General features: G+C 46.8%; 1 protein-coding gene across 1 annotated transcript in view; it reads left to right on the forward strand.

The window, feature by feature from the left end:
* LOC149372602 (transient-receptor-potential-like protein) overlaps positions 1-19,523 on the forward strand; it is a 166,467-nt gene that overhangs the window by 129,491 nt on the left and 17,453 nt on the right. The window contains exons 6-7 of the mRNA XM_089567105.1: positions 2,177-2,532; positions 3,353-3,548. Coding sequence (XP_089423231.1) covers positions 2,177-2,532; positions 3,353-3,548 — 552 coding nt within the window. The remainder of the gene's footprint in view (positions 1-2,176; positions 2,533-3,352; positions 3,549-19,523) is intronic.

Raw genomic sequence — 19,523 nt, forward strand, 5'->3', positions numbered from 1 at the left:
AAAGCAGTCTTGATCTTCTCGCAAATGAACAGTTTTGCCTAGTCCAGAGTTCGAAGCAGAAATCACGGAATCAAGTCAGCAGTGTTAACGCTTAGGAGACGGCGCAGTGAGAACTTGCCATCGGATTTCACTGCTTCGCGTATTTCATCACTAGTGTGTTTCCGATAGATGCAGGTCTTTGCTAGTCCGTCATGAGGAAAGGTCAAACACACGCTTCCGTCGTTCGGGGGCGATAAAACGGAGCAGTTCAACATACGGTCGGCGGACTACCTGTCCAGATCGTTATTTATCACGCCTGGGTGGCGCTCTTTGCGTGCTAAAAGTCTGAGGTATAGGTGACTAACCGAGCGTTTTCATTCATAGCAAAAACTACGTTTAGCGGTGATGCTGTCGAAATTACAGAGCATTCGATAAGCTACGAAACGCGAAACCTACAAAAAAAGAAGGAAAACACCACGTGGTTTTAATTTGCCAAGCAAGCGACGTCAGGGAAAAGAAATACAAGATAATTATATGAAATTTTAATTACTTTCTTTCAGGGAAACGACATCACAAATGAGCAGAGAATGGGCACCTGTCTTTGATCATTTAATGCATTTTTTATGATGAAAGAAAAGACGCAGATTCGCCACTACGTCGACTACATGTTTTCATGCTCTAATCACTGCTGACAAGGGAAAAAGAAAGGTTCATCACAAACCTAGGCGTTGATAACCTCCCATTAGAATGACTTCAACACACTTCGAGCTCGCAGTTGTCGAATCGTGAACAGAAGCTGCTTGTGCTTCTTGAAAAAAAAAAAAAGAAATAGATATAAAGTACAAACAAGAACAAGGCCAATGTTATACGCGATTCCTATCCTCCATTGCTAACGTGCGCTCTCATTCGATATTCACTGTAATGGCAGAACGTGCGCCGGCGCCCTTATTAAGGCGCTCGAGAATGAGTCGAAGGCAGCTTTTTTCATTCCTCGATAGTCGTAACACCACTTCACTCAGGGAACTGGTGGTGCTGCTTCGAAAACCTAGCCGTTCGCCGTCGAGTTCTTCATTTGCTTTGCTTCTGCCTCCTAGTGATAGAAATTCGCAGCTGTTCTCCTGAATTATGCACTGATGTCTGGCGCCTTGATGCTCGGTCTGAAGTTTTTCTTTCGGGCTCGTTACCTTTTTACATTTCCATTTGATCTCGTACTGTGATACCGCAATAAGTGGAAAAGGTGTTGTTTTAAATAGTTCTTCTTAGGCCTGCGTCGCCATATTACGAGAAATTTTCTGGTGGCATTTATTTTAGCAGTTATGCCTTTCCTTATGTTCGGCACAATGCTTTTCAGTTGAAATCACAGAGCGCAGCAAACACGGACACTACTGCATAATTATCTCAGATCAGTGAACTGATTTTCTATAGTAAAATTGTTCCTGTAGAAAACCTGTCCACTGACGGCTTGCAGTAGTAGTTTCCTAGTGCCATGTACACTAACTACGAAGAATTGATGTGCTACATGATATTTACAGTCATTGAGTGGTTTGTGGCCTTCTGGGCAGCGCATCATTATGTATCAATGTTTTCGGCTGGTATGGAGCGGCTTCCCCCTGTTTTTGTATTTAGTATTTCTTTTTGCGACGGCTTGTATACAGAAGTCAAGCACTCAACGCTCACTCAGTGATTTTGAAAGGTTCACGACATGTTGATCGGTCGACATTTTGACGGAGGGTGGCGTTCTGCGCAAGTGGCCAATTTCTTAGCCGAGCTGTCAACACCGCCACGAAATCTTTTCGTCTGTTTTGCGTTGGAATGACCACAAGAAATTTTCAGTGCAACTGCGGTATGTCGAGGCACGGGACTAGCCGTTTGTTACTATTGCTTGAGCACTAATCCCCCGGCTCTCCCACCGTTGCATCTCTGAGCTCCTGTTGACCCCACATCCAGCGTATCAATGGTGAGATGGAGCAGCACTAGCAGTATTAGATGTCTTCAAGATTTTTGACCCTGGTGTTATAAATAGAGCATTTATTTGCCGTCCTTCTTCTTTTATTTGCCCTCCTTTCTTCCTTCACAACCACATGAGCATTTTCTCCGTGAACTGCAAATCGTTATTAATGTCTCACTACTTGGCGTATAAAAAAACAACGCGTTGTCCCTCGCCTCGTCGGCTCTCCCTGCCCCTGTTGTTGCGCAGGTGCAGAGCGGCCAGTACGGCGCCCGCGTCCTGGACCGCGTCCAGTGGCCGGCCAACGACCCGACGCTCATCTCGGAGGGCGTGTTCGCCATGGCCAACGTGTTCAGCTTCGCGCGCATCATCTACCTCTTCCAGACCAACCCGCACCTGGGTCCGCTGCAGATATCGCTCGGCTGCATGATCGTCGACATCGCCAAGTTCCTCTTCATCTTCTTCCTCGTGCTCACCTCGTTCGTGTGCGGCCTCAACCAGCTGTACTGGTACTACGACCCCACCATGGGCTTCTGCGAGACCAAGGAGGTCGGAGGCGTCAACATCACCTTCAACTGCCACCACAACCCGGACGCATTCCTCACGTTAGTGACCGCTCTCTCTCTCTCTCTCTCTCTTGCGTGTGCGCTGCACGCCACGTCATAAAAGTCAGGACTCAGGTCTTACCCCATTCGTTCAGAGCGCTCCGAAACCTTGAGTGTTGCCAGCATGTGTGTCACTGCAGCAGACCAGAAATAACATTTCTGTTCATCGGCCATACCATGTTGAAACCGCCGGTTCTCGTTCACTTTAACATTTGTGCGCATTTGTACCCCGAATTTGAGATTGAGACTGCAATGCGTCTTTATTCTCACAACTTGCCCGCAGTGCAACCCACGAAAGTGAGACGACCGCTTCCCCAAGTGTTCTAACACGCTAACGAGCAAATCGTGAGTGTCTCCGCCACGCTAGGAAGAAGTTGCGGGACGGAGCCTAGTGACAGGGTCTTCGGAAGGAGAGGCCGGTTTTCTTGACAGGAAACAGTATTGTCTACTCGGTGCCATCCGCCAATCTTTCTTTGTAAATTTCTAACGCTTCCCACTGAACCTGCCGAAATCGAGGAAAGTGGAAAGAAAACTAAAAAACAAAAGAAAGAGCAAAAAAAAGTAACTCTGTCCAGTGTCAGTCACTTTCTGCAGGTGCTGCCTGGCGAAAAAAAAAAGAAATTCTCTTCTAAGTTTAAATCTACTCGGATGCCTTGGGCTTAAATTAAGAATGATCGCTGGAAAGTTAGTTGACAGGTAAAACAACAAACAAGCTTACCATATGGCACAGTACCCGTTTAGCTGATGTAACCAAACTAAGGTAGCTAAATGTCACTTTCGCGTTAAATGAGGAGCGCCCTTTTTCGCGTCCTCGTCTCAGGATCGACGCCAGCTACACGTCGCTGCTGTGGTCCCTCTTCGGCGTGATCCCCATCAAGGACATCAGCGCGCGCAAGGACCAGCCCTTCACCAAGTGGGTGGGCCATGCCCTGCTGGGCGCCTACATGATCATGGCCATGACCGTCATGATCAACATGCTCATCGCCATGATGAGCCGATCCTTCCAGGACATCGAGGTACGTGGCGAGAACCCTCTCTATCGCAAACTTCTTCACCGAAGACGCATCTAGGCCAGTCAGGGTCCTCCGACCTTTTCCCGCTATCCAAGCTATCTGCTCTGAGTGAGAGGTGTCAGCTGGCGAAGTACTTAGGACATGCATACAGGAAGTGGAAGGTGTCATACCCTTAAGTGAAGCACCAAAGACAGAGGGAGAGGGGGACAAGACGCCGAGTGGCCTCCAAGGAGGAAGGGAGTGCAGACGCAGTGCTGACCGGCGACTAGAATTTCAGGCCATTCCGCGCGTACGAGCGCCTTGACCGTCTTGATGAGAGTCATTTTTACTCGCTTGAAGGACCGCCCGCCAGCTCAACGGAGTCTGCCTTTACCATTTGATAGCCCACTTACGGGGTCCTGAAGCGCGGTCTTCGAAGCCCGCGGTGTTCCGACACATCTTAGCGCTCGGTTTTCTTGGTTGTCTGCATGCGTGTACGCGTAGTCTGTTATTTATTTATATAGCACTCACAATGCGGGTTGAGACAAGAAAATTAGTTCATCCGTAACAATAGTGTATAATAGTGTAATAACAGTGTAAGAAAATAGCTGGAAACATCGTAGCGGTTACTTATATTTTGATCGAAAATACCTATGCGCATGTGTGAACCTTTTGCATTCTTTATTCATTTACCCTCATACTCTTGAGGTATTATATGGGGGTGTAGAACAAAGTAATTGGAATGTATAAAGAAAAAAAAAGAAAGTAATCATGCGCAGTTGAGGCACACAAACACAAAAAAAAAAAATGCTGACACCGAGGAGTATGCGGCATCACCAAGGCGCATATTATCCTCGCAAATACGTGGGGTTGGCTTCCGTAAAAGTTTGCTCTTTTTTAAAAGCAAGGCAAAATTTGTTATTTGGTTCATTTTATCTTGTTATAACTGCACAGCACTTCTCAAAAGAAAGATTTTCATCAAGTAACGCTGACCCAGAAAGAGATATAAAGGAAGCCAAGGAAAAAAAAAAGCAAAGGGACCGGGTGTGTAAAAAGAGCAGAAACAATTCATAAGAGTATAGCCGTCGTTTCATTTGACCCCGTCGGTTCGTGATACGTTCATCGCGCGCATTTAACGCGAGCCACTGATTTATGGGCCTCGGCTCGCCGTGTGACGTCACCGGTCAGCACGCTTGGCCTCGTTGCGCATAGAGCGAGCAGCGAACGCGTTAATGAATGTCCATCGATCTTCGTAGTCTCTGCCATATTAAGCGAGCCAGTAAAAGACTCGTAAAAGAAGGATTTATCGATCCCTTATAATCACGACAAAAGGCACAATAAATATATCCGTCATAAGCTATGCCGTTGTTCGAGGCCGTGTAGCGAATGGAGTAGTTTTGTTGTGGTTGCAAATTCTTAGTATAATTGGATGGGCCCTCGTTTTCTCAGTTGCTATTCAGCCTGCTGTTTAATCAGCGAGGCGCTCGTTTTGCTCGGCTTGAAAGGACTTTAGCGGTTTTGCGGCTTTCAATTTCAGCGCGCATTAACACCCCAGCCCGACCGTTGTCGCTGACCGCGGCCCATTTCACTTCTTTCTTTTGAATTCTATTCGTTTTTATTCAGTTGTTTGTTTGTTTCCTGCTTCTTACGCTCACTCACATTTAATTACTTCACTCCAGAGACCGGGTCCTGAGGGAGACTGCCTTTCGAAATGTCCGGATTCAATCCGCTCAACTTTTCTTCCCTTCTCGCTTGTTTTCTTTAGTTTTTACTTTTTGATGGTTTATACCGCGCGCACATTTTCTACTGTCAAAATGAGAATGGGCGCTCCACAATAAAGGAACCTTAGCTCAATGCGTAATGCGTCATGCATTTTTAGACGGGAGTGACAATCAAGAATAACGAACGTGTTTATAATATTAATGCTCTTTATGTTTTTTTGTGTACAGAAAGTTGAGACAAGCGCTCAAGTTTTTTCCGTATAACGTCATAGTAGCGAACACATAAAAAAAAGAAACCTAATCAGAAAAACAAAAAGAAGTGTGACCAGCCTAGGAGTTGATGTTGATCTCTCGTGTCCTTGTAATTTCTTACTTAATTAGGCAAATACCTCCAAACATTAACACCCTCCTCATCTTGCCCCCAATTCAAGCACGACGAGATGTTTCAAGCGATACGGGAGGCAGTAGAAAGTCCCTTCTTTTAGTTGGAGGATAGAAGAAGTGTCAGTGCAGAAAAAGTTTATCAAGCAGAGATAAGACTACGTCTTTAATACTATTGGATCGGTGCATAAAGCTCCAGATGAACCTTTTCAAATTGCCTTAGTGGTATTCGGCTCTCCATATTACTGGCACATGAATATAACTTAGACTTCCAACTTAATTCGCTTTTAAATCTACATGTCGAAGCGGCTCGTAGTTACGCTTGGAAAACAGCAGCTTGATACTGGCCGAGAACAAATATAGATGCTAAAATCGCAGCTTTAAAAGAACGCTGAAGGCAAATTGGAGTTGGCCAGTATTGATAGATGAACGCATTCTTACAAAAAGGACTCAACTTTTGCTGAAAATAGAGCTTTTATTACAAAAAAAAAGATTCTAAAAAAAATAAATACAAGTATCGCTATCAACTGATGGTTTCGGAACTAAACTGCATGAGTCAGCACATTGGTTGCTGATCCCTGAGGCTAGGTTGCACCTCCTTTCACTTCAGAGCGTTGCTCACGGAGTCCTTTTCGGTGTAGATGTCCCGAGTTTGAATCAAATGCCAGTGATAATGAAGTTTCTAAGTACATTTTTCTCAACAATAGATGCGTCTTTTGCTGCCTGACAAACGTCGACATACCGAGACAGAGCCATAGGTTTAATTTGCACTGAGAACCAAACTTAGATGCAGTTATCCACAGAATTTCTTTAAATAACGGCAATTGTCTCAAGAAGAAGCGGCAACTGGCGTTTACCTGAACAGATAATCAAGTCTCTTGCGGGGACAGAATGCATTCCAAGGGAAAAGGAACTTGAGGCCGGGAGCCGAGAGCCAAATTAGGAGATAAAATGAGGAAACTTGCTCGAATGGGGCGGCCGCAGCAATGGCAGGGCACAGCTATATAGAGATCATTGGAAGAAGGCGCTTTCCGGCTATGGACATTGTGTCAGTAGTGATAATGGCGGTGGCGATGGATGCCTTTTTGTTTTGTTGCAGCAACGTACTCTGTTTAAATTTTCCGCTAAACAAGAGAGCATTTTGAAACAGCTTGCGTCGTCCTGATTCGTACCAGGTCAGATACAGTTGCACCTGAAGTGTGGAAGCAACTTTTGCCGCCTTCCTTGCTAAAAGTGCATCCGGAGAGGTTGATACCTCATAATGGCGACGACCACTCGCAGTCACTGAGATGAACAAAAACACACAAGCATTTGCAACACAGTGCAGTACAGCTACAACATTTAACATATAAATGGAATTCACAATGAAGTGCCGGGAACCCTAAGCATCAGGCTGGATATCAGAAATGGATGAAGCGTTCGTGTGTACGACGTGGCCCTTATCCAGCGCGCATGTTCTAGTTCATGCCTTTTGCCGCTAGGATAGAAACATTACGTGCGGTGTGGCGCTAATATATACCTGTTAAGAAAATGGCCTCCTCCGTCATTTTGTTTCAAAGAGGGCAGTTTTGTCGTTCGTCCACGTAATCATTATCATCCGTTTATCTATGCTAGGCATGGTGGTGCCGACGAAAAGAAAGGAGACAAAAAGGAAGACGTTTTTTATACTCTTCGAGAGCGAAAAAAATTGTTATTATGGCTAATTTCATTGCTGATGTTAAGGTAGCAGAGAAAAACAAAACAAATGTATTAAATAGCATGGACAAAATGGCAAACGATGATGATGTTCATAGCAGACGAACAGGTCAACGAGCGCCCTCAACGGCCAAAAAGCTAACGAATGTTGGCGCACGCTGCTCCATAGGACCCCGCCTTATGTGCAGGTCTGTAGTTCAGTAGGTCTTGCTAGCTACGCTCGAAAGGAAGACGACGTTCTCGGAGCTTCGCTTTAACAGTTAAGCGTATTACACCACAAGAAGCATGCGCTTGCACTTCCGGTCATGATACTGGAGCAAGCAGGGATAGACACGACGTTTTTCTTCGTTTGCGCCTCCCGCCAACGGGATTACGTGCAGGTGACAAATGATCTCGTCTGGCGTGACACTGACGAGATAAAGAGCAAAGTAACCGCCGCTTCTTGTCACCGATATTTCGTATGCACGCTCAAAGCGAAAATATAATCAGCACTCTTCGCTACAAGTAATGTGCAGCGCTGGCTAAGCTTTAAACTGCCTGTGTATGCTTGTTGGCGGTGAGGGGGAACGGAGAGCTTGAGCCGGTCAGATCAGGGACTGAACTCTCAACACGCCTCCAACGAAAGATTTATTAGTGACTGGTGCGCGCTGGTCATCTCGATAGGCTACCAAGCGCTCGACAGCAAAATATTCCGCCCGTCAGTCACTGTTCTGACGCAAGAATAACTTCGATAGTTCTGCCCTGATGCGATCGGTACCAGCTGTGCACATATGTTTACTGCCTGTATACAGGTGATGTATGTATTCTTCGCAACAGTGCGGTATGCACAAGTTGTTGGCGCTACAGGGCTAACGGAAAGGGAGAGAAACCGAATAATGGAAGAGCAGGGAGGTTATCCAGGCAATGCCTGGTTGACTATACTCTACACGTTGGGAGTGAACTAAAAGAGTTAACGAGAAAAGAAGAAACCGAATTACGAACGAACTGTTTGGCAGAGATAGAGCCGTCACCAACCAACCAGCATGGAACTCGCAAAGCTAGACACATGAAATAATGGTTTCCGACAGCCGCATTCTTGTAAGTCGAATCGGTTGCTATTATAATTGGCCTCGGAATCGGCTAATCCCGAAGCACCCTTTCAAGCTAGAAGTTTGGTGAAATCGGCCTACGACTGGCCAGCGCAAGCTCTATCATTTGCAACGATGCACGGTTTTAGCGCGGAGTTGTGTAAAGCTCATTAATAAATAAAAAAAAAACGAGGAGCACGATGCTTTCTTCTTTCTTTTTTTTTTCCTTTTAGTCAATAAGTCTTTATTCAGCGCAAGTTTTTGCTTCACCTCTTCATTACTGACGCTCATCGTTCTTTGTCTACTTTCCTGACCCGTTCGGTTGGCCTTATCTCTCGCGACACGAGACAGGAAAATGATGATAAACGACGCCCCGTATCGGGTGACCCCCGGTCGACTTGACTACGAATTTTCGGGACCCGGGTGGCGAACCGGTCTATGCTGTTCGATAGCATAGTGGAGGGCACACTGGGGGGCTTAGTGAGTTGGTGCGCAGTTTTTCGTGTGCGCGTCGCAGTCTCCTTCGGTTGGCGGGCGCTCACGGTACGCTTTCGTCCTCTTGCGACTGACGTGCCTCGTTCGCCGTTCGTTACGAGCTATCGACAGCAGCTGTGGGAAAGACCTGTCCCAAAAAGGGCCCTGCATTTTGAGATCATTGAATGTCGAGCCTTTTTAATTGCGTCGTTACGTGCCGTTCTACTCGTATATTTTTTCTTCATCTTCTTTTTCGTCCCGGAAAACTGATTATGATGTGCGAGACTTTTATCTATCGGCGGTTTCCTAATCGATCTGTAGGAAAACTGACTGTGTCTGTAGCTTTTTTATTGTTCATTTTTCGGTGCTTATGTCGTACATAATTTTGCACAGTGGGCTTTATTTTCAAGATCGATTTAAAAATAAATCAGCTTGAAAGGAAGTAATTTCATTTAGTAAGCGGATGAGTGGTTTGGCCCACGCTGCTCAAGGAGAGAGGACGTGAATGAGTGAGCAGGCGGGTTTGTGACTGAACGAGTGATTGAATGATTGAATGAACGGATGAGTCAGTGAGCAAGCAAGGAGTGAGCAGGTTGGCGAGTGAATGACTTTAAGAGAGCACATGTGTTTGTGAGGGAGTGAACTTCACTGAGGATCTACGACGTGCCCTGACGGCTTGCATTTGCTGCGTCGCTGAGTATCACGTGATTAGTGTGATAAAGGAGCGGTCGCCATCAACAACTGAGGGCACAAATTGGTCTGCTCGGACGATAAAGGTCATTGACCCCTTGACCTCGAAGTCACCCTATCATTAGCGCGAAAAATTATGCTCCTGATATTTCAGGCATCAGAATTTGTGCCGCCTAGAATATTAAATGCGCGCACACAAAAAATTGGCTGTGGCTTAGCTAGGGTTAAGCCTGGATATCTCGAAGCGAAAAGCTCTCGCTGCTTTTCAGCCAACTCCCAAGCTACCACTTCTGGATCGGTGTTTCTGCGCCGTCCGACTGTTGCTTCTTCTTCTCCTTCCATGGCGTCTGCGCCTGTTCTTTGGGCAAGCGCGCCTTTGTACACCTCTCCTTTCAAATGCGCACTGCGCACGGCTGCGGCGAAAGGTCAAACGCTGAACAGAGGGTCTTTCTCTTTGACTAAACATGCCCTACATGAGGCACACACCCTGCCCACGGTTTCACTCAACTGAACAGATGCTAAGCTCAATGTCTGCCGCATGACATCACTTACCGGCTTAAATCCCGCAAATGCCATAGTCTTTCACAAACGTCACACACGTAGCCGTACGGATTGTTCACAAAGTCTGCCGTGAAGACCTTGGTCGCACTGCCACTTGTGCCTGTTTCTGCGCCGTCCGACTGTTGCTTCTTCTTCGCCTTCCATGGTGTGTGTCTACGCCGTGCGTGACGTCACTCTGTTTCGCGCATGCGCAGAAGTGTCAAATCTGTAGTGTGGTTCACGCGAAACGCGGTGTTGACTAGCCTAGTGAAGCTTTTCGCTTCAAAACATGTCTGTGCATGTGCTTGCCTATTTGTGCAGGCGCTTTATGTTAACGCGCAATGAATTTCTCTCTGTTTTAGCTTTTGTGTATTCCCCAACCGGGATATCAGCGTTGTGCAATGAAAAACATTTACTTACATGGGTAAGTTTTTGAAAAAAAAAACCTAAATCCAGCCGTAAGATGCGTGAGGCACCTGGGTAAAAGCACATGAGCTATTTTTGGCTGCTCCAAAATTGTTTCACACGGCAGGCATAATCTGCTCCATGCCGCCATCTAATTGTGTAAATACAACAGTAATAATAGTATAAAAGCTTTTAAATATAGAATTTTGGCCAGAGCAAAGAAAGTTTTCACCGAATCACGTCCGGTATGACTTCTCAATCTCGTATAAAGCGGGTCAAGGGAGCAGTCCGCAGCTCGCTTTTACTGTCCGCTCTGGCCGCTCGGCCTCGATTCCGGTTGATTACAGGCTTCAGCCCCAAGGCTGTAATTCGGGCAGGCAATAAAAACAAGCGTGGTAAGCCACTGCTCCAACTACTTTTTTTTTCTCTCTCTCGCTTAAAGCAATGTTCGTTGTAGCACGACCGCACCATTTCGTCAGCGCTGCTAGCAGCTGTCAGATGAAAGACAGACAAAATCAAAAACATACTCCACTGTCACGCAAACAACCAAAGATGAAAATGCGCTCGAGTTCAACGTCGAGATGATGTGCCTTTGCCGAGAGCCTCGAAAAGTGGCGGGAAATAGAGCACGAAGTCCGCGGGGATTCGTTTCATTTCTGCGCAAGACTGAAATATATATGCACAAATTGTGCAGCGGCTGTTTTTATCGCTGGCAGGATACAACAGCGAGGTTGTTATTTTTTCCCCCTCCAACTGAAACGACACAGAAACCAACTCTCCTTTCTAGCGAAAAATACGGAGCGATAACGAGCTAAATAAAAGGGACCCGAGGGAAGGGTTCCCGCTGGATCGTTGGCTTGCCTCCACTTTCAACGCAGGAGAAAAAAAAAATTGACATCAGTCTTCATGTGCTCCTTGTCCTTATTTCGTAAGCACCTCGCGTAGATAAGGAGGCTTACACGCAAGCCACGACGCTCAAGATACAAAGCGAGAGGGACGTTTTCTTTCGCCATCATCGTCGCTCTAAGACACTGCACCTTCACCCACATCACGAGGGTTCCCCAGACCCGCTGCGCCCGGGGAAGCCAGAGCAAAACGCCGCGCGGGTATCCAGTGCTCCGACCGTACGCGAAACTCGGCCACTCCAAATGGCTGCTCCTTTTCCCCAAAAGGGAACGACAAACCGAAGATTAAAAATAAGCAACACTGGCCGCCTTGTTAGGAAAGAACGAAGGCGAAAGAAGGAGTCGTCGTTCGCGGGTCTTCCTTCAGTCGCCCCTCTTTGTATCTCGGCCGCGCGCCTACCCTTCTTCCGACCCCTGTATAGCTCAGAATTTATAGCACGTTCCGCTTGTCTGCTACCGCCACTTGTGACGCGGGCGGTGCCTTGCCTGGCTGTTGTGGCTCGGCCGGGAATCTCGCCGTGGGTTCGAATAAATGACCCCCGTCCGCTCCCTTTTGAAAACTTTGAGGTCACGCGTAAGCGATTTGATTGCCCACCATAGCTGACGGAAGTGGGAGGGGCTATGCCAGAGATATCTTTCCGTGTCTCTCTTTGTTTCTTTGTATTTTTTTTCGGCCCGCAGAGCCATTTGTCGTCTATAGAGGCTCAAGGAGCTGAACATTTGCGTGCCTCGTGAAAAGAGGAAGCCTCGCTGGAAACTCCGCATTGATACGGAGAGCTGCCTCGCTCTCTTTATTCGAGAGATGCGGTCAATGGAGAAGCTGAGGTCGGTTGACAAAAGCAACTATTATTTGCAGCGCCGGGCAAAAATTGAAAGAAAGCTGTACAGTGTTTGCTTTAGATTCGCGCTTCTTCATTCCTTTTCTTTCCTTTCTTTTCTTTCTTTGAATCTTTGCCCCAATTTATAATGACCTTGATATAAAATGGGTCGCAACGGCATCTTCTTTATGGGGCAGTCGCTTAATTATTATAAGTTTTATATCGTGCTTCCCTACAGCACTGCTCTGATTAGTGCCATTTCTCACAGTGTTTGGGTATATGCTGCAAAAAGGAACACGTATGGGAGTTTACAAACGAAATTGGGTCTATATATACCAAGGATCTCGAAAGGGCATCTCGTCATGCTTTCGGCCGCAGCCTGGAAACCATAAATGCACCAAACTTGTGAATATGCGAGCGGAGAAGTTCGCTTGCTACGGCGTACTCATTATAGATTTATATCATGTCATTCTGCCGGTCCTTGCTCTAAATAAAGACAGCAAAGACCAATCTATTGGTCTTTGTTGCCATCTCTAAAACTACTCTTTTGGTGGCCTACGCTGCAGAGAATAATACATATAACGTGGCAAAATATCAGCGCAACGAAAATGGCTAAATATCCTTGACACAATTTTTCTTATCGACTGAGTCAAGCAGCGGCACAATCTGCGAGACTACCCTTCGAGAACACTGCACTACGGGCTAAGATTGTAACGGTAGGAAAGCTGCTTTAATCTGGGCCGTGTTTCACGTATAGCGAGGAGATGCCAATCAGTAAGAGAAAGTAGGAAAGATAGAGCTTTACGGTGGTTAGGAAGTTATCGAGGCCTTGCTGTTAAGCGGAGGCAATTCGAGCCTTAAAAGCTCGAAGAATCTCCATAGAAAAGTACAATAAAGAGGTGGCACTTGATTATTAGATAAGAAATTGGCACGACAATCGTTCAGGAAGCAGTAGCAATTAGGGAATCACGATCAGCAGAAAAAAATTCAGTCCCTGCTAGTCAAATGCCTCTCGTAGGGATCTGCAAGTGTTGCGCCAACCGTGATCGTGCTATCATTACTACAAATTCTGGACAAGCGCTTCTAGTTCACTTGCTACCGCCACGTGGCGCATGGCTTAGTGTCTTCATATATATCGCGCTGACATCATCCATGAAGTAAGAAGGAACGAGAAGGATCGAGTTGCCGCAGAACAGAACGTGACACGCCGCTAGGCTTAGCGCTACTGGCTGGACACTGTCCCAAATTCCTAGTAATGTTTAGCGATATCGACAACTTTCCTACTCCACCTGCCCCATAGAGTTTCTTACTATTACCTAGAGGGAAAGCTGGCAGCCCGTCTATGGGAGTTTGCATGGCGACCCCTCGAGACCACTTCAGCCACCATGGGCGCTCAAAGCATCATGGGGCGGTGAGATACTTGTTGCGGAACTGCAACTTTTGGCCAAAAAATAATAGAAAAATAAAGCTGTTTGATAACTACAAACGTTCTAACATTCAATATCTTGTCTAATGATTGCAACAAACGAGCAGAAAAGCATTTAAGTGCAAAGTTTGCCCAAAATAAAAGATGACTAGCTTTCCTATTGGCCAAGTGATGAACACCAAAAAAACTAATATTTCGTAATTAACAGGCGCACTTTTAAAAGTAAATATGTTTTCAAAAAAAATGTTGTTGCTTAGATACTTTAAGATGTTTTTTAATGGCATTTCGGAAAAGTGAAACCTTTTATTGGCGTTGTGTGTCGTCGCGTTTTCATTACTATGGCTTTTGCACACTGCTTTCGCGCGAAAGTCGTCTGCGCACACACGAACAGTGTTTTCGAAATCAAACGTGTTAGTAGTGCCACTCCATGTTCCCGAAAAATTACGACTGTGCCGCAACAAGTAGCTCACCGCCCCATGATGCTTTGGGCGTCCGTGGTGGCTGAAGTGCAGCGCCGCCAGCTTTCCCTCTAGGTAACAGTAAGAAACTCTATGACCTGCCCCCCCCCCCCCCCTCCCCCCCTTATGGTTTCGTTCCTTTTCATATAAAATCTGCCCCTGTATAAGACCACCGGTTATCTCTACAACGCGTTAGCAGAGCTGCCCAAAAGAGCGCTAGCTGTAAAGGCGAAGGTTCCCGGTCTATGCGTAGTAGTCGGGGCTGTCAGCATCAAGCGTCCTGACATACGCCGGGCGTAGCGCAGATGGAAGCTAGAGCAGGGAGAGCGAGCAGAAGCAGAGCGGATTTCGCACAGCGTATGCAGAAGATGAGTTGGCAGCGCGCGCCGAGGAGCAGTAAAACGAATGCGGTGTCAACACAAACTAACCTAGTATATCGCGTCCCATACGGACGCCGGACGCCAATATTTTCTTTCTTCGTTGCAACAGACTCTTGATGTAAAAATGTTATGAAGAAAAACAGGCTGTCTCAACGCCAAATGGAAATTTTTGCATCTGTTCTATATGCAATGCTGTAGAGAATACGAAATTTTGTGTCGACACCGCATTCTTTTCGTCTGTAGTTCGCGAGACGTTAAATACATCCCCACATCTGGCGGCCGTCTCTTCTTGAGTCGTGTGGTCTAAATTCATGGCAGGGTATGATCAATCAAGCAACGTGCGGTGACGTCACAGAATGAATACAGAGGTCTGTTTGCAGTACTCGGCGCCCGAGGGATCCTCACGGAAGGATCCTCAAGTATGAGCTTGCCAAGCTGAAGTCTCCGGCGAAAGGTGCCAGGATCCTCGAGTTCTGACATGTAAAAGTACCCGTGAAAAGCGTATCTATCAAATTTGCGACTTGTGCAAAGCCTTAAATCGGCAAAGCACAAAGGCAACCTACTAGCGTTCATCATTCGCATTACCACAGATGTGAAATGGCCATACATGTATGTTTCTTTTATTCATTTTTGCCAGGAAATTATTTAAAAAGCATTGTTCACTAATCCGTACAACTCACTCTGTATTTATTAACGATATGATTATTTTATATTGCGGCCGTCGCTGCGCTGTCACGACTCTGAAAATTTTTCTCGGCTTCCGGGCATCGCCACCTCAGGCAAAGCTCTGATGTTAGGCACACTAAATGAACGTTTTTCTCTTGACAGGTAACCTTAACTTTCTGTTCGCCTCGAAGGGCTCCCAGGGACGTTTCAGTGTACAGACGTATGATTAGGCGACGCCAAGATCGCGAGAGCTAGACGGTACTGGTCGGACCCATAAATTATGCCATATGAGGAGAAAAACATTTAATTATTATGGCGTGCTCAGACACCTGATGTGATAATTGTGCCACAACAGTTGCATTTAGCAGCGGTGATTGTTTTGGTGTTTTTACACTGGTTAAAGGTTTTAATCTAAGCCGAGTCTTCACAGAGCCGACATAATTATTTTGGAGGATGAAATTGGGAGTAGGTGGCCCGAGAGTGCGGTGGGTGGTGGGCAACCCTCTAGCCACGGTGACGGCGCTGGGAACGATTCTACCATTTTTCATTCTGATGCATTGCCGTGTAGGCACTAAGTTTGGACGCACCGTAAGAGACGCTCAGTTTTAACCATGATGCACGGCGTTTGCCTCGGGCACATAGTTCTATGCGGACCACCGGCTATCTGTTGTGATGATCGTGACTTTGGGCATTGGGCACATTTCTTCCCCTCTGTGGTGTAGCGGCATATCAGCGCTCGACAAAAATTGTTGCTCTAGAAAAGATGTAGTACTTACTCTGGAAAACACTCTTTAATGTGCTGCGGGATTAACATGACTTAACACAATGGGCAAGATCAGACGAGAAGTTGAAAGGCAGGCATTAGGGGAGATCGCGACGCTTTGTTTGCAGACCACATCAATACAGAACGTATGCACTAGGCAGTCGAAGACCAGATCCGTGCAGCAGTTTAGCGAGCCATAAACGATTTGTAGGCTAATGGATCTCTCCTCAGTGCAAGCTCGACTCTGCGTAATACCTTTCACTGCTCAGGCTCGTTCAAAAAACACAGTGATGAGTCAGGTCATACGCCAGTGAAATCCGGTATAACTTGCTCGTATAACCGCGTTTTCAGCATCCTAATCCTCCAGCGATTGGTGCAAACATTGTTTCGGTTTGAGAGTAATCCTTCATAATCCGCTGCTTACTCGTTTCCATCCCCATGGTTTAAACGTTATTTAGGATTAAGTGCGCCGTTGTGTTCCAAACATACACTGCGCGTTACGAAGTACACAGTTGTTGAAGGCTTCGAGAGAGCCTCAATCACTTGAAAGTTTTTGGCATTCAACAACATCTGAGCAATCACGCAATCTTACTTCTCGGTTTCATTCATTCATCTGGCCGGGATATGAAGTTGCAGTGTTTTGATAAGCAGCAAGGCACTACAGCCGCGAATCTAGGTTATTGGTAGAAGGTACTCAGCTACGTAAATTCTGAGAGGCGTCAACCAGAACATGTACTTTCTCTACTAGATATCATCAGAACATTTATCTCACAAATAGATGAAAAGAAAGGGGGGATGGAAAAAGCTAAATTAAGTTCTATTCCCTGAGGCAACAGTAACTTTAAATCATATAGCTTTTTAATTAAGGCAGTAATTAATAGTTGCAATGACTGACTACCTCCCTAATTACAGTTACAAATCTACTCCGCCTGGAGAGATTCCTGCAAACATTTGACCAATAGCTTTTATCTTTCATAATTGAATGAAATGCTCAAATAAATGTTCGCAGTATCCTAATGAATACTCACGTTTCGAATAAGGACCGTACTTCATCAAAGTGGTATATGAGTGTTCCAGACCATTATCTGCAGAGGTTGGAAAGATGCGGCTAAAACAATGCGTCTGAGTAAGAGCCCGCAAAAAATAGCAAGGAAAAAAAACAGAAAAAGGTGATACAAAAATGGCACGTACTCGTGCTCGGTGCAAGATGAGTTACAGTCCAGAAGACTTTCCAGTGGACACACTCTGGTTATTCCAGAGTTTGAGGATGCGGTTGCCTTAACCAGATAGAACATCTTAAGTGCTGCGTGCGGAAAAAATACCCGCACAAAGAAGCGAGTGGGAGACCTAAAACAAACCTGGAAGCCAAGAACTAGCCTCTGACCGAGCCCTGTACTGTCTCCAGAGCAGCGTGCTTCTAGAAGAGCCGAAGGGCAACTATGTGATTCCTTTTCGGACCGAAGCTCGTCGATGCAGGCGATGAAAGCGGCACGGGGTAATCACTGCCCGGGGCGATGGCCAACGCCTTCGGAACCTGATACACACAGGACAGGGTGGTCGTAAGCGGAAGTGGCCCAGTCGCGAAGGGCGCTACAAATGTCATGAGCAGGACGGCTCTGTTTTCGTAGCTCCAGTATGCAGTCCCGAGAGGGTGTGATGTCTGATTCGGTGCCTTTCGGGCACTGCTTGCACTGATCGATACACCGTGCTCCTTGCTCTCGGGATTAGCAGCAGCGAACGGGAGCTCCATTGTTTGCGTTTCTGTTTTTCGGCAAAGACGTCTTGGTGACCCTCCAGTTCTGCTTTCGAACCCCGTTATTGAGTTTGCTATATGTTCTATGGGACATGTGTATCGAAGACTTCCTTGACCTCTCGAGTTGAGCCCCCTACCCAAACATTTCTTCTTGATCTCTCTTTTCTAGATTTGTGGGACCATTTTGCTTGAATTCTTGGTGCTGCCTGGCGTTGCTGCCGACTGTTTCATTTATTTAGGTATCATCTGCTACTGCTGCCAGCCTGTTTGCTTTCTTCGTATTTTCAGGGTGCATTAGTGGAGAAAGCTGCATCTGCTCGCCTAGACAAACTATTTCTCTCTATCTGCTCGCCTAGACAAACTTTTTCTCTCAGCGCGGACAGCACGCAGTTCAAACTGCGTATCAGGCTGTGTCTTGCAGTATGGACACACCTTTTGCAGACGCGTAAATATTTTAGAAAGTTCGGAAAACTGTGAAGATATTGTCAACTTCGCGCGTAAAGCTTCAGCCATCAAAAGATGTAGCAAGTAAAAGTCTACCGAAGTGTTATCTTCGACTCAAAAATGAAGCTCTGTAGTATGTGCGAGCAGTGTTTGACCTTTTGCCAAGCTCTGCCTCGGGAACGTAAGTGGACCCGTCGCCAAGAACGCTATACACGTCATGAGCACAGATGATCTGTTTTTTTTTTTGTTTTTTTTAAGCTCCTGTGTGCAGTGCAGAGAGGATGTGATGTAAGTCGTGCCTTTTCAGGTAGCACTAAGCTGGCGACGACAGCCACCGCTCGTTTCGCCGGATAAATCAACGTCCCCACGTCAGTGTCTTATCGTGTTTCGAGCCACTGGGTCTGACTTGCGACACCAGACACGTTCGCTGGACGAGCAGCAACATGGCACCATCAGCACTAGCGTTAAGGAAAAACAAGATAAGGAATACATAGCGTGACAAAACGATCCTCAACTCGCTGATAGATGGAAGCTGCGGGTCCCCTCGCATAGCAGTGGGAGGGCGGCCACTGGATGAGGAATTCGCGCAGACATCGCGGCTTTGGAGTGGTGGACCCGCAGCGCTGAATATTTATGAGCTCTGCGAAGGCATTAATCACAGCTCCTCGGAGAAAAGCACAGGGACCCTTCCGAGCTGGCTAGCGGGCCGTCCGTAACGACGGCAATTTGCGGAATTGACCATGGTGCGGGGGGACGGGAGGGGAGGCGACCGTTCATTTAGGCTCATTCGCTGTCCCCCTGCGGGCGTCACTTGCTGGCCGCGTGAAGCCAAAAGTGTCGCGATATTCCCGGCAGGCGGCGCCACCTTTCTCTTTCTTCGGCACGCGTCGCCCCATTACCACCGCTGCACGCCGCCACGAGCTCCATGCGCCAATTTTCCTTTGTCATTAACGACGGCCAGCAGATCATCTCCAGCGAGCGTTCTCCTCAGGAACGTTCGTTTTTCTGGATCGACCTGACTTGGCTTAGCTTCAACGATCTTCCCAAGCGTTTTCTTTCTTTGGCTTCGCTTGTCCCAGACTGTGCCCTTCGAAGACGGCTCGCGAAAGGCACTTCTTTGCATTGCAAAACGGGCCTCCCCCGTCATCCGCCAGAGCAGGAACGAGAATGCATTGCTTCGGGAAGAACTGCGCCCGAGTGAAAGACGGGCTCCTCTTTCTTCGGCGCTGCTGACTTACTCTGCCCCCTCAACCACCGCCATCTTTCTTTATTTAATTATCTGTCCGCTGATTGCTCCTTCCATCTTACCATCCCTTTGTTTTGCTTCCGGCGACGCAGCCACGCAAATGGATTCCGATATTCAGACTCGTGCACGGTTGATGCATTGGCACGCGTTAAGTGCTCTCTATGGAG

Source organism: Amblyomma mixtum, chromosome 1 (assembly GCF_055824585.1).
Source record: "Amblyomma mixtum isolate Tamu chromosome 1, ASM5582458v1, whole genome shotgun sequence".
NCBI lineage: Eukaryota > Metazoa > Arthropoda > Arachnida > Ixodida > Ixodidae > Amblyomma > Amblyomma mixtum.